At 43.5% G+C, this 20,307-nt stretch overlaps 1 protein-coding gene across 1 annotated transcript in view; it reads left to right on the top strand.

The window, feature by feature from the left end:
* Window positions 1-19,492, top strand: part of CDKL1 (cyclin dependent kinase like 1) — a 259,570-nt gene extending 240,078 nt beyond the window's left edge. The window contains exons 9-10 of the mRNA XM_069208689.1: window positions 17,176-17,331; window positions 19,236-19,492. Of these exons, the coding sequence (XP_069064790.1) occupies window positions 17,176-17,331; window positions 19,236-19,346 (267 nt within the window). The 3' untranslated portion in view covers window positions 19,347-19,492. The remainder of the gene's footprint in view (window positions 1-17,175; window positions 17,332-19,235) is intronic.
* The last annotated feature ends 815 nt before the right edge of the window (window positions 19,493-20,307 follow it).

Here is a 20,307-nt window from a genome sequence, read left to right on the forward strand (position 1 = left end):
TTGTGTTAACACAACTAATGAGGAAACCTTTCAAACCCCTTCACAAAGCATCCTTGAAAATGGTCACTTTGAAAACAGCTTTTCTTGTTCCAATGACTTCTCTGCGTATGGTAAGTGAATTACATGCACTCACAATACAAGAACCATACATTCAAATACACAAAGAGAGAACAGTCATGAGGATAGACCCCATTTCTTGCCAAAGGTCATATCTTTTTTCCACATCAATCAATTCAGGTAGCAGGTTTCTTTCAAGATGCTAAAACTCCAGCCAAAATAGTGCTGCTCACGATAGACGCCAGAAGAACAGTCATGTATTAAATGGAAAAAGAAAACAACACTTTGCGTCTTTTGCAGACAATAACAAAGGAAAACCAGTTACAAAGAGTACCTTTCTAGGTGGGTTTCAGAGACTTTTTAGATGTGTCATGAAGCTGCAAGGGTACATCCGCAAACCAAACCATGGACACACTCAACTCGCAAAATAGGAGCAACAATAGCCTTTAGTCCAAAACGCAGAGGAAAATGTGCTCTTCTAGAATTACCTATTTTGCAAGGCTGTGAATCGTCAGCTTCAGTGACACAGCTATCATTAGTGGGGTTGGGAGGGGGCAGGCAGCAGCCACTTCTATTATGTAAAATATAGGCTGCCGCGATCACAAGTTTGCATTCATGGAGGTGTGATGCATGTAAATAAGGAAACACTTTTCCTCTGCACCTGCGCCATAATTAAGAGGCAATGAAGCCATCAGGAGGCGAACTGACCGTATGCCAAATACAGGTAAAGCAGTCAGAATGCCCCCAAGGGTGATCCTAAAAATGGAAAAGGAGTTCCAGGGACCCCCGAGACCTCCCCCTGCAGCCAGGTAAAGCCACTCAATGTACCAACCTGCAGGAATATCCCTGCTCCTCTTTCACATGCAGGCTGAGCTTCTGTCTGCAAACTGAACACCAGACTAGGAGCTACTTGCAGCCAGTCAGTATTTTACTAATGTGGTGTTCTGAGTGCAGGGCACACACTGGGAACGGCTCGTTCAGTGCTATAGGACCTAGTGCTCTCGGCAAACTAAAGATATGCTAGAGCGAGGACCGGGGCATTGCTCCCTATTTGTAAGACGAGCCCAGGTGGCCTGCACCCTTGCTACTCCCCTGGTGGCTGTCTCGTTTGCCCTTAGTCAAGGAATGCAAGAGACATGATGGCTGTTTGTGGAAAGAGGGAATCATGTCTATGCTACTTCTGCTGTCTATCTTGTCAACAGAGCATTGCATGTAGATTCCTAATGGTGCAGCTAGCTGTGACAAGAGTGAGATGTATGTGACACCTGCATCCAGGCCCTGTCACAACTCAGCATCAATAAAGATGGGTTCCTCTGTCAAACCTCTGAGTATTAATAATGATTCACTGTGGTTACTCAGCACAGCTGAGCAATGAAATGCAGGGCTGTTCATGGAAATGTCTACCGCAGCCTATGTCAGAGCCAATTTGCTGCTATGTGTACAGATACCAAGGGGACATGTATTTTACATGAAAGCAATGTGACCCCTGAGAAGACGTGCATTGAGCCTACCATTCACATACCACACACCTGTCACACAGCCCTACAAATAACATTTCTTTGTGCAATGCAGAAAACGCCCTGGAAGACAATTTGTGGGAGAGTTTAAAAAGCCCTTAGTTGTTAAGGTGAATCATTACTTACCATGTTACAACCCTATACTGCAATTTGCATTCTTCAGTCGCGACAGGGCAGTGCTTAATTTGTAAAAATAAATACATGAAAAGTAATAAGTACAGATGGCAAAGGATATCTTTATCTCACTCTTGCAGGTTATTTTCTCCCATTCTACATTTCACTCTTTTGCTCAGCATTGTAGTCTAATGAGGAAAATCAAGTCTCAGGCTCCAACAATGAGAGCTGGTGCCCTCTATCTGCGACCCCCAGAACTAATGAAGCACTTTAGTAGGAGCAACTCAGCATTTCATTCTTTCGAGTTAAATGCAATAAGTTCCGTAGAGGAGGGTAATGATACTGTATTATGTCTTTATCACCTAGAGATAAGTCAGATTTTGTCTTCTACATTAATTTTGTGGAAGCAGAGCTTGATTTTAGTGGCACCTAGTTATCTATGAGAGAGGTGGAATAGCACAAGCCTCAGATCTGTTAGTGCTGAAACATATTTAAAAGGGAGGTAAACAGTGAATTTAAGGCACAATTTTCACATAATGTTGCTCAAAAACCATAGATGTGCCAAGCTAATGATGACTGATACTCCTGAGGAATAGACTCCTTTAAAAAAAAAAAAAAGGCACAATGGGTACCCTTCCATATGTCAGTAGTTGCCTGCTTTGTGCCAGGGCCAGCATTTTGTCTTGGGTGTTCTCATAAGGCATTGATACCCCCTTAAGGAAAGAACAATGGGCCGCCCATATGTAAACAATCTCTCTAATGTGTCAAGGACAGCATTTCATCATGGCTGTTCTCCCTTATCACAAACATTATCTCCAGTGTGCATGCACCAGCATTTTGCCACAGGTGCCTTATATGTCAGTCATTATGTCCAGTATGTGAGCACCAGCATTGGGTCCCTCGTGTGTCATATGCCACGTATCAACTGTTGCATGCCAGGGCCTGCATTTGACCACAGATGCTTTGTATGACAAGATTTTCCTCCGTGTGCCAGTGCCACCGTTTTTCCGTGGGCGCTATATTATTCACCCTCGTTTGCACTCACTCTTATTCTCACCAACACTTACTCTCACTGCTTCACTCACTGTCATTCACTCACTTACACTCATTATCTGTCACTTTCAATTATTTGAACTCGCTTTTACTCTCACTCGGACTCAGATATTCTCACTCACTGGCTCTCGCTGCCTGTCTCTCACTTTTACTCACACAGGTGCACACTCATACATGCATGCTTACACATACACACACTGAGTGGCACACACACAACATGCATTTACAAGCATTTTGGTTTTACTCACTTCAGCTCCTTGCACTATCCCCATTCCTGCTCTTAGTGCCGCACTGACCTTCGAGGCAGGCACGCTACCGAAGCAGGAAACTCAGATTGTAAAATGCAGCTTTGAGCCACTCAGCTTTTCACTACACCCTTTCTTAATCCTGTGACGAGTTTGCAAAGTGTGGGGTGAGAGATTGATTGACGTGTAGCCTCGAGCACTGCAACGCTGAAGTCTGAAGCAGAGACAGTCCAATACATCACAAATGGGGAGGCACTGAGGCGTGGGAGGCCCCTGAGGCCAGCCCTGGAGAATCTGTCTGTTGGGTGGTGTGGGTGCCTTCATGTGCTAGACATCAGAAAGCTGCCACTGCCTCCCTCAGGCTGCTTGACCATTGCCCCTGTTATCATTCACTATTCTAATAATAAAAAAACTATGAAAAACGAAGGCGGGCAAATTGTTGATGCCTATGAATAGTGGTTTTCCCTGTTTTTGCCACTTTCTTTCTGAAGTAAAAAGCGTGTTCTTAAAGTGCAGCGACTGCGCAACCACTTGTTTGCTCAGGGGTAGCAGTTACAATTGTTGCGATGAACTTTACACACTCTCTGGATCTTTCCCCATTTAAATTTTGACAAATACGTCTATTGAAATTTAATGGGTGAAAAAAGCGTAGTAGATACCGACACGAGCTGGTTTTGCTGCATTAATATCACCAAAAATATCCGAATTATATCCCATGTTTAGGGTTGTGGTAGTTATGGCACCTGGTAAATTCCAAACCCCAGGGTATCAGATTTCACCAGAATTAAATAAATAGAATAACATTTACGGTTTTAAATAAATGGTGCCAAATAGTACCAAATCCCACCCTTATTTGAGGCATAAGCAGTGTCAGACCAGCAGGAGGATCAGGGGATCCCAAGTTCCACAGCCACCTCTTACAATATAATTAAAGTCTCGTTAATATGAGGACAAAACAAATCTGTAGCATAGAGTTGATGAAATGCAATATTCATATTTTCCTTAGAAAGAGATGTATGTTAAAATATCGATGTTAAATAAATAAAAATCATTATCACTTTAAATCAAAGATCTTCATCCTAGTTTTTGAGCATCGTGTTAAAGTCTGACCTATAGATAGCTTTAGCTGTCGCACTAGCCTCATCTTTTCTAAAGAGAATCATATTTAAACTGCACGCACCTGTAGATACATACAGCGGTTTTCAGTCAAACCTTTACATCCATTGATTTGTTCATTGTCACTCACATTTTGCTTCTGTCCACCTCAACATATACCTGGGGCAGTGAGCCTGATCCCTTCCTCCGTTGGGTGTCTTGCACTGTGAGTGACTGCATTTTGCCTGATGACACTGGGAAAAGAAGCACACTTCAGTGCTAGAACTGGTGTGCCACAGCTCCTGAGCAACACATACATGTATATATTTTTTGCTATTATTTATGCATCTTGTATGTGTTTGAAAATGAAAAAAACACACACTTATAAGGCTGACCTGTTGAGGGTTGCTTGGTTTAGATGCACTTTTGACCATTATTTCTTCTGTCTCTCTTATTGTTACTACTTTTTTCACTTCTAATGCAAATCTTGCTCATTCCTCCCTTCCCTGGTAAATTTAGTTTAATTTAATGCATAGTTTATTCGTTTAAAAAACAGCTTGTGTGCAGCAGCTACAAAATGCATATGTTAAAAATAATCACAAATAATACTTGTTTACTTATCTTGTCCCTTCATTTTTGATAACACAAAAGATAAACATTTTACAGGAAACAATTCTATGTTTGCTTTTGCATAAATCTAATTTGTACATCCAACTCATCCACGAACTGGGAATTAACTAACCGATGTACAATATATCACTGTCTTTCGACATATCATTCAATGCACTTTTTTATCACATATTTATTTGACTCAGTTTGGTTTCAGTCGCGGCTCGCGGGTGGGTGGCACGGAGGGGGCAGGGGAGGTGGGGGAGTACACAGTAAACATTATTTTTTTTAAAACACTTATCTGCACGCCACTGCACCACTCTGCTCCTCCATCTCCACTTCTGCTGCAGGCACAGGCTCCCAGCCTTCCCTGCGACCAGTCCTCAGAGCAGCGTTAGGATTGGCTGGGAGCACCCAGCCAGGGCGCTCCCAGGCAGACCGAGAGCCTGTGCATGCTCTCTCCAGCCCGGCAACTGTGTTGCTGGGCTGGATAGAGCCTACTGCGCATGTATGTTTGGCGGCCCGAGACGGCCAGCCAAACACACACACGCTGCGAGGTGAGTGCATACTGCACTCCCCTCACTGCTCATCACGCCCGTGGCCCAGCTCCTTTACAAGAAAACGATAATACACACAGTTTGTTATCATTTTCTTATAAAGGTTTTGCAGCTGCTGCTGCTGGCAGGCAGGCAAGGCTTCTCCATCCTAACGGAGTAGACCCCCCGTTTGGTTTGTGTAAAGCCTGATCCAATAATGACCCAGAAGAACTGCCATATTAGTCACCAGCGTGCAGCCAATGCCAGTAAGTGACTTTGAATTACACAACATAGAGATTTGTATTAACTATGGATCCATTACAATGGCACAATAAACTAGACCACCGATATCTCGGACAGTTTAGTCAAACTCTTATATTGGACAGCAGGCCATTAAAATTGGCCACATTAAACTCACAGAGGGGCATCAAATACACTGCCTTAGAAGTAGAGCCCCCTGGGCCACCTGTAGTTCAGTGACAACAACACTATTTTTAGTTTTGCTCACTGAATTATTACTTTTATTTTTGTTATAAATGTTATGTTGTTATGTTAAGTGGATTTGTAGTGTGGCTAATCACCCGTGAGGGTATCAAGTCACTGAGTAGGGTAGGCCTGAAGGGGGAGAAGGAGATTATGCCTGTTTCATCTGAAAGAGACATGTCTTGAGGTTCCTTCGGAAGTCCATAATGAAAGGGGAGATTCTGAGGTGTTGCAGGAGGTTGTTCCAGGTTTTTAGCTGCAAGGCCTGAGAAGGAGTGTCCTTCGCTTCTGGCCTTCCTTATTCGAGGGAAATGTGCTCTTGCCGGGGACGCAGAGCCAAGTTGTCTGGCAGGTTGGTAGAAGTTGAGGCAGTTATTGAGGTATGCTGGGCTGGTGTTGTGGAGAGCTTTATAGGTGTGGGTGAGTAGCTTGAACTTATATCCTTCCTTGATTGGGAGCCAGTGGAGACTGTTGAGATGTGGCTATTTTGCAGGATGTTCAGGATGAGTCTGACAGTGGCATTCTCAGTGGAGTCAGTGTAGAAAATGGGTCAGGATTCCAAAGCAGAGGGTGTTTACGTAGTCAAGTCTACTTGTGATAAAAGCCCAAGAGACTGTTTGTCTGGTGTTAAGTGGGATTCACTTGAAAATCTTGAAGCGTTTTCGCAGGATGTGGATTCATGATGAGGAGACGGCATTGACCTGTCTGCTCATGGATAGGTTGGTGCCAGGAATGATCCTGAGGTTCTTGGAATGGTCCGTAGGGATGGGTGGGTGTGCCAAGTTTAGAGGGCCACCAAAAGGCACCCCAGGGGGGAGTGGTTGCTGTAAAAAATAAGGACTTCAGTTGTGAGCTGGAGGCACTTGTTTTTCATCCAAGCAGCAACACTGTTCATGCAGTGGGTGAAGTTTGCTTTGGTGTTGCTTGTTTTGTCGGTAAGGGAGAGGATGAGCTCTATGTCGTCGATGTAGTATACTATGTTGATGCCATGGACTCTGACGATGTCCATGAGGGCCATCATGTAGATGTTGAAGAGTGTTGGACAGGGCGACAGTCCTTCAGCGAATACGCATATGAGTTTCTTGGGTTTTGAGGTGTAGGGCATAGTCTAACTCCTTGAGTTCTGTCCATAAGGGAGGAGGCTATCCACTTGAGGGCAAGTCTGCAGGTACCCAAGTGCTAAAGCTTTCTGATGACTGAGTTGTGGGAGACCATATTGAAAGCTGTGGGGAGGTTGAGGAGGATGTGTGTGCCTGTTTACCCTTGGTCAAGGATGCTTCTGATGTCATTGGTGGCTGCAATGAGGGATGTTTCTGTGATGTGGTTGGTGTCTAGGAGTTGATGGAGTTCTAGGTGGTCTGCGAGTTGGGTATTGATGGCTTTCTCAATGACTTTAGCTGGAAAAGGCTGGAGCAAAATGGGTCTGTTGCTGCTGAGGGTGTTGTGGTCCGCTGTTGGTTTCTTCAATAGGGCGTTGACTTTTGCATTTTTTTCAGCAAGACCAGAAGGTGGCAGTGGTTATGTACATGTTGATGATAGCGGTGAGTGCAGGGGAGATGATGGTTCTTCCAAGGTTGAATATGAAGTAGGAGTATGGGCCTGAGAGGGATTGTGAGTGAATGGTATTCATCAGGGCAGTGGTGTGTTCTTTTGAGAGGGGTTCCAGTAGTTTAGCTGCTGTTAGGCGATGAGGGAGGTGTCCTGCTGGACGTTCTTGTCTGTATGCTGTGGATTGAATGTGCTATAGATCTTGTCAATCTTCTGTCCAAAGACGTTGGAGAGGTCGTTGCAGAGTGCTTAGGATGGGTTGGTCCTTGGATGAGCCCGTGGTTGCAGAGGCTATCGAGGAGGGCCATGTAGTTGGGGTTTCTGGTGTCTTCCAGGGAGAAATTGAGGTCCCTGTGTAGGGTGTAGTTGGTAGAGCTGATGGAGAGGGGAGTGATGAAGCTTGTGATGTGGTTGCAGCATATCATTCGGGCACCCGGAGGGCGGTAGGTGAGGGTTCTCTTCAGAGTGGTGTGTAGTCCGTTCATATTTTGAAGTGGAGGTGTTCCATAAGGTTGGTGCCTGAGTCCGTGGTGCAGTCAATTGTGTTTTTGTAGATAATCGCAAGTCCTCCACCTGTTTTGTGGATTTGGTCCTGGTGTATGATTTTGTAGACGAGCAGGATGGCTGGAACGATGTTCGCATTGGAGGCTGGGTTGAGCCATGTTTCGGTCAGAAAGAGATGGTCAGGTGTGTTGCTGTTGAGAAAGTCCCAGATTTTGGTGGAGTGTTTCCCAAGGGCTCGGACATTGAGGAGCATGGCGGAGAGGTGGTGCAGGGTGATGGTGTGCGTCGGTTGTTTGGAGGTAGTGGTGTCAGCGTCTGAGGTGTCACTGGTGAAATTGCAATGGGTGCAGGAGAAAGGTCCTGCGATGGTGCTGGGGGATGGGTAGCAGCAGTGTGTTTGCCGGTGTGTTGCTGAGGTTGCGGAAAAGTAGGGATGGCATTCCTTGGCTCTGATGCCGGCTGCTGCTGTGGTATTGCATTGGATGGTCACGAAACCAGGGTTCCTGGCACTGACCACGGTTCAGGTGCAAACGGACGCAGACGGCTTGTCCTTGGTGTGCATTCGGTGCACCAGCGGCCCACCCACTGCTCGCGTCCGCTGAGCGGTCACGCTGCAGCCTGCATTATGTAGGTCCTGGGGCAGGCAGGGCTTGTGATGGTGGGAAGAATGCTGAGCTGGTATAAAGACGGGCAGGAAAACCCAGGCAGCAGCAGTGTCACTTGGTCAAATGGCAGCAACTAGATCTGGCTGGAACAAGCAGGAACTGGAGGCACCTAAGAAATGACTAAAGGCCTCTGGCTGTATTTTATTCAGGGTACGCCAGGTAGAAGGAGAACCATAATTGACACGGGTCTTGGGTCTATTGATTGGCATGTAGTCTGTAGAAAATTTGATAAGAAAGTAGTCTCACAAAGATAGCTGATGAAAGTCGATGAGCTGGAGTTCAAATAATGTACTAAACAGGAGAGTCGAGGCTGAGGTTCCGTTATGTGTTGAATTTTTGTGTCCAAATGTAAAAAACCAAGGGTGTGCACATCTTTCATTAAATGCTCATAAAAAGCATTTGTAAGGTCATCTACCCATATAGTCAGAGAACAGTAGTGCATGTAGATTTAGTAGAGTAGATTAGACATTGTGAAGGCATTTCCTGTGTGGATAGTAGAAAAAAGCACAGACCAGGGAGGTGGTAAGGGAAGGAACAGCCTTAGTCAAAATATACTCAAGTAAGGTTTGTCATGGGCGATCAAGCTTTCTGAGTAGTGGGGGATCATGATTAACCAAGGCTACAACGTATCCACAACCCTGACTTCTGTTTTTTGGGGAAAATGTAATTTGGAGGAAGGAGGTTAGATATATCTGCCACAGAGAAGTCACGGAGCCACCTATCTATTATGGCCAGTAATAGAAATCCATGGCTTAGGATTAGGTCATGGATAGTGAACACATTTGTGGCTACAGATCTTACACTTAAAAGGGCTCACCAAATTGGTGTGGGCGCGGGGGGAGTAGAGATGCTGAGTCATAAAGTAATTGATAGGGATGTGAGTAGTGAGAAGGATGGGGAGAGGAACAGCTTGAATTGGCTATTGAGGGGAGAGTGGAGAGGGAATGGATGATCAAGGGAGATGACAGTGGATGAGAGTAGTTGTGAGTTGGATGGAGGATCAAGAGGAAGGGACTGTTGAGATTGCAAAAGTCCTGTAGAGGTTGGGAGGCACTGGTATAAATCGCTGTTAGCCTCATAAAGATACAAGATAGGTCAATAGATTGTATGGACTGGCCTGATTTATCATCTTTCCATTACTGTAAACATCCAAAGTCACAAGGAAAGTATATGTTAGGGAGGAGACAACAAACTTCTATCTACTACAAATGATCTGATAGCAGACAAGAAGTAGTCAGAGTACTTGCTTCTCCAAGTCAGATGTTTGTCATGTAGAGTAGTAGATCTGTAGTTGTGTCTTCTAGTTGAAAAATCATGTGGCTGAGACAGATGAGCACATGGTAGAGAATATGCCAAGTTGATGCCTGTATGCACCAGGGGACACAATTATTATGCTTGAGAGGCCGGTGAGACATACTAGAAAAGATAAATGAGATAGGTTAGATCGTGGCTGAGTAATGTATTCGGTGGGGAGTTCTTGTGCTTCCAAGCACTCTGACACTCCAAATGAGGACAGCATAGCGTTCTTCTATGAAGGTTGTCTGGTGGTGGATGAACCCTTGATTGAGATATGTTGACAGCAGACTATGTCCCATCTAGCGGGGTGGTTGACTAGACATTTCCTCCAATGAACAGTGATAGAGGACAAATGAGTTAACAGAGAAATCCAATGAGAGATAGCCAATTTTTTGTTCAGTTTTGTGTAATGCAACATGACCCATATGCATAAACATAGGCAAACAGATACATTAGTAGCACCTGCATCCCCAAGTCATGACACCAGGACATGAAACTGGTATAATTATACATTAATAGAAACCACCCAATGTACTTGTTTTCCAAACGGCTCTGCTGTCCTACCCCGTGACATCTGTTTCACGAGGGCGGTCAGGCACTGACAGCAAAAAGCAGTCAGAGGGCCCCATAGGGCCCCATAGGTCCTTGAACCTGGATGCGCTTGGCAGTTCTTCCGCACGCTGCCACATCTGAATAGTGGGCTGGACCCTGCCACCCTCGTCTTTGATAGCAGGAGTGCCACTGAGATAAATCTTTGACAAGAAGACTGGAAATCCTTTACCAAGCCCAGTAAACAAACAACAGGGTTACATTCAATACACTCTGATTCCATACTCGTGAGAGCCCCTGTGACATGAGCCCAGTGCTGCGTAATAGGAGGGCATGACCAAGCCAAGTGCAGGAAATCTGCGTCCGTGGTCTGACAGCTTGCACAATGTGTGTCATATCTCAGCCCAAATTTACAAAGTTTAACAGGGGTGTAAATATATTTGGTGCAGAAATTTGAAGTGTATGATTCTCAGATTAAGTGTGTGCAGCTGTGTGCAACCATATTTCTATTCCGCTTGTTAAATAGGGTGCGGGAGCACCACATTCCATTTGTCTAGCGCCTTAGCAGTATTCTAAGGGCGATCTGCCTGTTCTGCATTATTATATAAATGAGTAGTTAGATGTCTATGCATAGTGCTAGCAAGCAGTACTTGTAACACTGTGAGGGTAGGAGGCTCATCAGGAAATTGCAGGTATAATGTAGATTTTCCTAGTCCTTTGACTGAAAGTCTTAATTTTATTAAAGACACAGAGGCGAGTATTATGCATTACTTTTCTTGCTTTTATTAAACAGCAGCAGTCAAGAAAACGTACTACAATTCCCAGAAGGCACAGAAAAAGAGCCAATGGGAATAAAAACGTAGTCAGAATACGTACACCAATCACCATGCACAAAGGGTATTATGACATCACGTGACTGTGAACATCCCTCTTTTCTTGCGAAATAAGTCAGTTAGCATTAAATAAAGGAAAAATGGCAAAGAGAATTAGAATAGCCATGAAAAAAGACAACAAGTCAGAACAAAAGTGCAAAATCGCAGAAAACCAAGAAGGATCTTGGCAAACAGCTCCAGAAGTTAATCCAGCTCTGAACGGTGACAGAGAAGTTTGCAGACTGAAAATCCATGAAGAAGACGATGTCTTAAGAGGAAGGTTGAATGGTGCCGATGGCGCTGAAAAAGGGGGGGGGAAATGAACAAAAAGTTAAGAGAGAGGAGGGATAATACTCGCCTCCGTGTCTTTGATAAAATTAAGACTTTCCGCCAAAGGACTAGGAAAATCTACATTTTACGTCAAGACCGGCGGCTCCCATTATGCGAGTTTAAAGCATATTAATTATATTCAATAAAACATTATCAACAGGTTTACAATAAAAAACTTTAAATACATTGTCATTAGACCAGTCTGCAGATTGAAGAATATCATCTAAACGGGATCCTGCCCAAAAGGCTTTGGAAGCCATAGCACCTCTGGAAGAGTGAGCTCCAAACATGGAAGTGTCATTACCCGCCAAAGACATAATCCATTTAACCCATCGAGCTAAAGTAGAGGCCGAAACCGGATTATAGGGTTTTCTAAATTAAATTAGGAGTTGGGATCGAGAGGGCGTTCTTGAATCTGCAGTCTTTAGTTCATACACTTCCAAGCATTGTCCAACACATAGCTTAGGGTGATCTGGAAAATAGAGATAAAAAACTGAGGATAAGTTTGTTTTGGTTCGATGAACAACAGTAAACAGAACTCCAGACGGAGTGAATTGGCGATTAGAAATATCTAATGCTTTGACATCAGAAAGACGTTTAATAGAAACAAGACATAATAGCATTGTTAACTTTGCAGATAACATTTTTAAAGAAAGAATGACATGACGGGCCACGACAGGAGGAATTTTAGAACAATATTAACATCCCATAGTTGTCTATATTTAGGCATTGGAGGATTAGAAAATTTTACTCCCTTTAAAAGACGGCAAATTAGAGGATGTTCTCCAACTGGTTTTCCATTAATGTAAGAATGGTTGGAAGAAATAGCTAATCTATATAAATTGATGGTACGAAAAGCCTTACCATTGCTGGCTTCAGCAGCTAAAAAATTAGCAATAAAAATCACATCCGCTGAAAAGGAATGAAAGTGTTTTCCCAAACACCAACTGTGCCACAAAGACTAGGCCGATTTGTAAGCTTTCTTTGTCCCTGGAGCCCAGGATTGTGAGATGTATTGTGAAGCTTCTGACGAAATGAAAGGGAGAGATTGTGAATACCTGAGATTTTCCATGCAGAGTGTTAGTAGATTGTCCAAAATGAGAGGGTGGGGACTACAAAGTGGATCTAGCAAAAGATTTGGGAAGGAAGGAAGCAGGGAAGCAAAGTCTATTGAAAGTTCCAAGAGAGTTGGGAACCAGATTTGGGATTGCCAAAAGGGAGCTATGAGCACTAAAGAAGCTTGTTGTCGTCTGAGCTGAGTGAGCACCCTGCTGATCATGAGGAAAGGAGGGAAAGCATAATTCAGGGAGAGTGACCAGGCTTGTAAAAAGGCATTGGATGCTAAGGCCAATGGATCTGGGCGCCAACTGTAGAATTAAGGAAGCTGAGTGATGAGGCATGAAGCAAACAGGTCGATAACTAGAGGGCCCCATTTGTTCTGTATCTTTTGGAAAATTGAAGCGTGAAGTTTCCAATCGCTTGCGTCGCGAAGGTGGCGAGAATGCCAATCTGCGACTGAATTGAGAGTTCCGAGAAGATACTCTGCACGAACCGAAATATGGTTTGAAAGGCAAAATTCCCAAAAGCCCTTGGCTAGTTCCGCCAAGGGTTTGGATTTTGGGCCCCCAAGGTGATTTATATAACGAACTGCAGAAATGTTGTCCATCCTGAGAAGGATAGCACAACGAACTTTGTTTTTTGCGAGGCTTCTGATTGCTAAGGAGCCGGCCAGCATCTCTAAACAGTTGATATGCAATTTAGACTCCTCTAAAGACCATGTGCCTCCAGTCGAGATTGGCCCAGATCGGGCCCCCCAGCCTGAACGGCTTGCATCTGATTCTAATACTAGATCTGGGGCTGATGCAAAGATAGTACTTCCGTTCCAGGCGTCTAAATGGTCTATCCACCATTGAAGTTCTGTGCGTGAGTCTAGGTCTAGTGGGATGATGTCTGAATATGAAAGGCCTTTCCTTACGTGATGAATTTTTAATCTCTGAAGAGCCTGATAATGAAGGGGACCTGGGAATATCGCTTGAATAGAGGAGAAAAGGAGACCCACCATTCGAGCCAACGATCTGAGAGAAATTAGGGAACTGCGTAAAATCTGCAAAATCTCTGATTTTATGGATTTGATTTTTGCGGAAGGAAGAAGAAGAGTGGCTGAAACTGAGTTTATTTGGAAACCTAAGAATTCTATAATTTGAGTCGGGATGAGAAAGGACTTTTCTCTGTTGATGATAAATCCTAGATTTGACAGAAGAGAACATGTGAGGAATAGATGAGACAGGAGAGACTGAGGAGACTGGCTCATTATTAGAATGTCTTCGAGATAAATGATAAGTCTTACCCCTAGAGCCCTGAGAAAAGCTACTACTGGTCTCATGAGCTTGGTGAAACACCATGGGGCCGATGATAGACCGAAGGGTAGAGAGGTAAAATGAAAATACTGGTTTGACCATGGAAATTGGAGAAACTTCCTGAAATGTGGGTGGATTGGAACAACTAAATATGCATCTTGAAGATCCAAGCAAACCATCCAATCATGTTAGAGGAGTGTATCTCTGAGATGAAGGATAGTTTCCATTTTGAAGTGTTGGTAGACCACACAGTGGTTGAAGCACTTGAGATTTATTACAGGACGCATCTTTTTGTTTTTCTTCTGAACCAAGAAGATGGAGCTGGTAAAACCTGACGGATCGAGTTTGGTAAGAGCGATGGCCTGTTTTTGCAAGAGGTATTGTACTTCTGAAGAAATAAGGTCTAACATGTCTGCGGAAAAACGTGCGAGAGGGGTTAACTGTGTTTGAACAGGGATTGAATAGAGATCTATAATGTAACCTTGGACAGTGTTGAGAACCCAAGGGTCCAAAGTGATTTCTGACCATTTTGGCAGGAAAAAACAGAGACGCCCTCCTATGGGGATAGAAAGAGAAGGTAGACTTACTTGATTGAATGGAGGATCTGAAGTTTCTGTAGCCTTTGGAGCGGAAACCTCTGCCTCTCTGAGGGTAGAATTGCGGCCTATATTCCTGGTAGGACGCATTGTGGTAGCCTCTGCAACCTTGGTTGTGATATGAGTGGCCAGCAAAGCGGTTCCTACCTCTGCCAGCCCTGCCAAAAACACGTTGTGAAAACATCTTTTTCAAGGATTGTTGGGCCTTGTCCAAAGATGTGAATGTTGCCACATATTTACTTAGTTCCTTAATGAAAGATTCTCCAAAAGCAAACCATCAGTTTTTGTATGAGGCTGAACAGTTGCTAAATTGACCAGCTTAGGATCAATTTTTAACAGTAGACCCTTTCTTCTTTCATGTGTGAGCGCAGAGTTGGCATTCCCAAGAAGACAAAAGGTGCGCTAAACCCATAGGGTAAGTTCCTCTGGATCGATAAAAGTACCATCAATTCTAGCTGCCTCAGCAAGGTCAAAAATGTGAGTGAGAGGTCCAAGTACATCAAGCAATTTGTCTTGGCAAGAGGACCATGCCCTGCCCACTCCTTTGCGTGGATCTTTGCCAAGTTTAGTAAAAAATTTTAAAAGAGGTTGGTCGATAGAAGGGGTAATAGAGATTTTGTGGGAGAGGGAAGGGCGAGGACATTCGGACTTTAGCTTGGCCCTTGTTTGTTTATCTAAAGGGCAGTTAATTTTGGCAGAGACATATTGAGCTACATGGTCTGCCGGGACCCATTCAGTGGAGTTGGGATGAAGGATATGGCAAGGGTCAAACATTGGGAAACCTTCTGGGTCTACGAGGGATATGGGTTTGGAATCATCCAGGGAGGATAACCTGTTTTTTTTTAAAGGAGGGGGAGATAAAGAACTATTGTCGTCCTTGTCAGAAAAATTGGTATCTGAATCCAACTCAGGCATGTCATCATCCGTATCAGGGATGGAGGTAATGATTATGGGGGGTATAATATTTTTTAATTTAGATTTATGTTTTAAGGATGATTTCTGATTGTCTGAATTTTTATACTCCTTGGTGGGAGCCTTGTGAGGAACCGGGTCCTCTGCCATGTGTGAGGGAACCTCACTAGTCTTTAGCGCCATTTAAAAAAAAAATTGGGGTGTTTAACAGGAGAAAGGCGCTGACTGCATTCCCCCGCAGCCTGGGCCGAAATAGACCTGGAAATCATGTTAGCAAACGATGACTCCAGGTTTTTAGACAATTTCTGAATGGAAGAAGAAACAGCTTGCTGAACAGAGGATTTGATAAAAGCATTAAGCTCTTGCCTGATAGAATTAACATCCTCAGGGGAATCATGCCCTAAAGGAGAGCTATCTGTCTCCATAATAAAGAAAAAAGGCTCAAATGTAAAAGGAAAGTTAAAAAATCTGGCAAACAAGGGGTTAAAATATGAGGAGGCAGAGAAAATAAGAAAACCCCGCCTATGGGCATTACCCGAGGAGCAGGAAGCTGAGGCTGGCAGTCGGGCAGAAGGGGAGACGAAAGGAGGTGAGTAGACAGCAAAATAATATTGCAGAGTGTAATGAAACTCCGTTGTTTGAATAGGCATGGTCGCGTTGAGAACGCTGAGGGGAAAAAAGGAAGCGAAAGCCGCTAAGATTACGGCGAAACTCAAAATTTAGAGTTTAGTAATGTGGGAGAAAAAAACACGACCAAAGCGTTTCCACAGACGCGGCAGTATGGCAGCCGCCGTGTGAGGAAACGTTAAGTCGGTTGGAAAATGAAGCGCGCGAGGCTCCGCGCGCAGAGTAACCGTGCTGCAACTTGCAGACAAGGAGGCAGAAGATGGCAGGAACATGTGAGAGCATTAAGCATATATATTATAAAAACGTATTAACAGAATGTAATATAAATACAGATAAAACATGAAAACATTTGAATACAGAAATTTGAAGGTACTTAACTTGACTGCGAGCAGCAAGAAAAGAGGGCTGTTGGCAGTCAAGTGATGTCATAATACCCTTTGTGCATGGTGATTGGTGTACATGTTCTGACTACGTTTTTATTCCCATTGGCTCTTTTTCTGTGCCTTCTGGGAATTGTAGTACTTTTTCTTGACTGCTGCTGTTTAATAAAAGCAAGAAAAGTAACGCATAATAGGAGCCTCCGGTCTTGACATAAAATTCACGCATTGAGGCACAGACGCGGTAGTAAGTAAATGTCATTAATGTGGTAGACGCTGGGGTACAAGTCTCCCATAGTGTTGAGGCCAGCCCTGGAGAGCATGTGGAGTGCCCTGTCCTCTCGTAATACTGAAACTGCATGGTGACACTTCAAAGGTAGCACTGGCGCATACAGCGGGAGATTACTTGCTCTCCTAGCTAAACCCTGCCATGCCACAGTTGGGACGTGTAATGTGTTAACTTCTGTGTGAGGAGTCCCTGCATAGCTTTGAAGAGATTGTTCCATCTATAGTCATGAAACGTCGGTGCAATTTTATGCTTCATTCTCTATTTGAATGTTTCTGAATGATGGGCTGCCAGGGTATCAGTGTTGTAATAGGTAGGCATGTCCAGCAAAGGGTCCGTGCAGAAAGGGGAAGTGTGGATCACTATGGGCCCACCCGTAAGATGGCCGACACGCATGAGATTTGGTGGGAATGTACACGTAGGCCAGTTTCACATTCTGGTGTTTGTTTTGAAGATGGCTGCCTCCATTCGGCAATCGGTGACTGAATGCAGTTGTTCTTGATTTGTGCATCACTCAGATCTCTTGGATTCTTCATCTCTTACTCAGGGTTGTCTCCACATGGACCCTTCGGAGAGGTTAACGTGCCAGCAGCTTCTGGAACATCCATATTTTGATAGCATTCGAGAAGATACAGACTCTGGAAGAGAACCAGAGAGAGTCACTAGGCGAACAACTCGACCCGCCAGAAAACACTTTCCAGGGGTAAGTATTAGAACATTAAAACTTGTTCTGAAGTTTGAGCAGTAATGAAAAACCTATGTGTTTTACACTACTCCAGATAATTACTCTAAGTAAACTTACTTCATTTCTTCTATTTATCGATTAATAATATTAATTATTATTATTAATAGGAGATTTACACCACAAAATACCAATGACCCAATGCATAAAGGCAAAAGCAAAGGGTACACTGTTCCAAATGCATAAAGGTACAGATTTAGTTATGTAAATTCCGCAGTGTATAATTTACAATTCTGAGTATTCATAGTATGCTGCTTTTTGGGTTTCACAAAAATGGACTTGCAACTCATTCGTAAAGTATGTATTTATTAGTACATAAAATATTAAATACGTATGTACTAATCTATATTGGATGATACACTGTAAATTATGACATGGGTTTAATACCCATATGGAGGATTAGGGGGAAAAAACGTTCCATGTTTTACTGTTTTTTTCACAGATGGACTGTCGAAGTGCACCCTTCCAGAAAACATATACATGTTACTGCACTTTTCCATATTCTTCCCAACTGTTTCCCTTGCACCTGATCTAGTTGAGTGTAGGCCTGTTTGCCAATACCCAAAAGCTATTATTTTGTAGGTGGTACCCTATTTTACATTTGGTTTACTTGGCTACTCCTCTGATTTACCCGTGCTATGCTCATTTTTTCAGATGTAATTCAGAATTTACACTTGTATGTACACAGCGCACACGTTTTCCCACTTGTGTAAGCGCATTAGGGGGCTTATTTAAGAGCCCTTGCGCCCCATTGGCATAGTTTATTTTAACATTAATGTGGCCCAACAAGGCCAAAATCAGCACACTAAATTTACAAAGTGGCGCAATGCATGCACTGCGTCACTTTGTAACCCGTTGCACTACATTGGGCCTGCACGAGGAATAATGTATGCAAAGGGGCATTCCCCCATTAAGGGGGCAGAAAATATGGCGCAAAGAAATCTAAAAGATTTCTTTGCGTCATTTTTTTGGGGGGGGCACTTTTAACGCCTGCTCAGAACAGGCGTTAAAAGGAGGCACACCATTGTTTACAATGGGCCTCAATGGGCTTTGCAGGATTAGCGTCAACATTTTTGATGCTAATCTTGCAAACCTCCGAACTAGCGTCCAAAATTTTGATGCTAGTTCCCTAACTACCGCCATGGTGCGCCATATCTTAGATATAGCGCACACATGGTGGTGTTAGGGGGGCGCTAAGGGGCGCAAGAAAAGTGGCACTGCACTTGACGCTAATCCTGCAAAGCCCATTGAAACCAATGGGAGCCTTCTTTTCACCCCTGTTCTGAGCTGGCGTTAAAAGCTGCAAAATAAATTACGCAAAGAAATCTGTTGGGGGGGGGAATCTAACGGGGGAACGCCTCTCTGCATACTTTATGCTTGGTGCAGGCATAATGTAGCGCAAAGGGTTACAAAATGGTGCAATGAATACATTGCGCCACTTTGTAAATTTGGCAAAGCGGTTTTGGCCTCTTTGGGCCACATTAGCGTAAAAAAAAAAAAAGGACGCTAATGTGGCGCAATCAGCCCCTTAATATAATAAAAAGAAAAGAGGCAATACATGATCTTTCAACATTACACATGCAGAAATGCTGCCACAGTGTCTTGAGAAAGATTGCTGAAGCTCGCCTGGAAGCCTGTAACTGGCACTGCTTTCACGACTACTCCACCTCAGCTTTGTTAGTTCCAGACAGTCGTAAATCTGCACGCATGCTGGGTCGTAAACTTGTGGGTGAAAGTTTGATATTCTTTGAGTCGGTCCTGGAATGTTTTTAAAGGGCAGTACGTTAGTATTTCGGGAAGGCTTTGAAAGATGCTCGTTAACCTCACATGCCCTTCGACTCTTACACTGTGTATTGTGTGTCCAGTTACAGCACCTGCCCCAGCTGACCAGCAGCACCATTTTACCGGCCTTGGATGGGAAGAAGTATTATTACACCAACACCAGAAAATTTAACTATCGTTTTCCAAACATTTAAAGATGGCGCCCACCATCCGAAAGATATTTATTAAAGAAAGACAACAGACCGGGGAGATATTGGAACAAAAATATTTCAAGCATTGGAAGGAACAGATGCAAAATAAGCTGCAGTGATGGACGCAAGACTTTTTTTTTTTTTTTTTTTTTTTAAACAAAAATGGTTTATGCGATAATTTTGTTTTATATGCACATAATTTTAATTCATGGAAGGCGAGAACCGTCAGTAAGAGGACATTTTTAACTCTGGCGGTCTCTTTTTAATCCTTTTTATTTGGGCAGATGTACGGTGTATTGTAACAACAGAAGAAATGTTCACCTAGTGATTGAAAAAAGGGGCACAGAATCAAGAGCTGCGTTTTTTGTGATTGACATTCTATGCACTAAAGGTGAGCATTTCCCCTTTTTAAAAACATCACAACATTTTCACGTCGCCAAACTCATTTGCTGCCATTTTCTCTTCGCAGTAAGACCTTAAGCAAGCCAAATCAGAATTTTAAAAAAGAGTATGAAAATACCCATTGTGCCAAAACAGAACCACGCATTACTTGTATTTTTTCGTCCATTACCTGTCACAATCATGTCAATATTTTTCTGATTCCAGCTGTTTGTGTTCTAATCAGCCGAGAACAGTGCTTTTAACCCCTCCTTTGGTGCTACCTCAAACATTTCATTTGGATGACAGCCTGCAATTCTCAATAATGTCTGGGTGAATAAATAGTAATATGTATGTAAATGCCTGTGTGTCTCTCTCTCTCTTCCTCTGATATGATACATAAGGGGTAGTAACCATGTAATCTGGTCCGATGGTAGCTTAGTAGGTTTTGGCTGACATAAACTACAAGGCCAAATTCAGAATGTTTTGTAAATGTCACCTGAAGCCCAAGATGGCTATATAGAACCATAATACACGTTACCCGTTATCTGTTTTTTACATTGCAAATTTATTGTGCAACAGTGGA

Source organism: Pleurodeles waltl, chromosome 9, assembly GCF_031143425.1.
Source record: "Pleurodeles waltl isolate 20211129_DDA chromosome 9, aPleWal1.hap1.20221129, whole genome shotgun sequence".
Taxonomy (NCBI): domain Eukaryota; kingdom Metazoa; phylum Chordata; class Amphibia; order Caudata; family Salamandridae; genus Pleurodeles; species Pleurodeles waltl.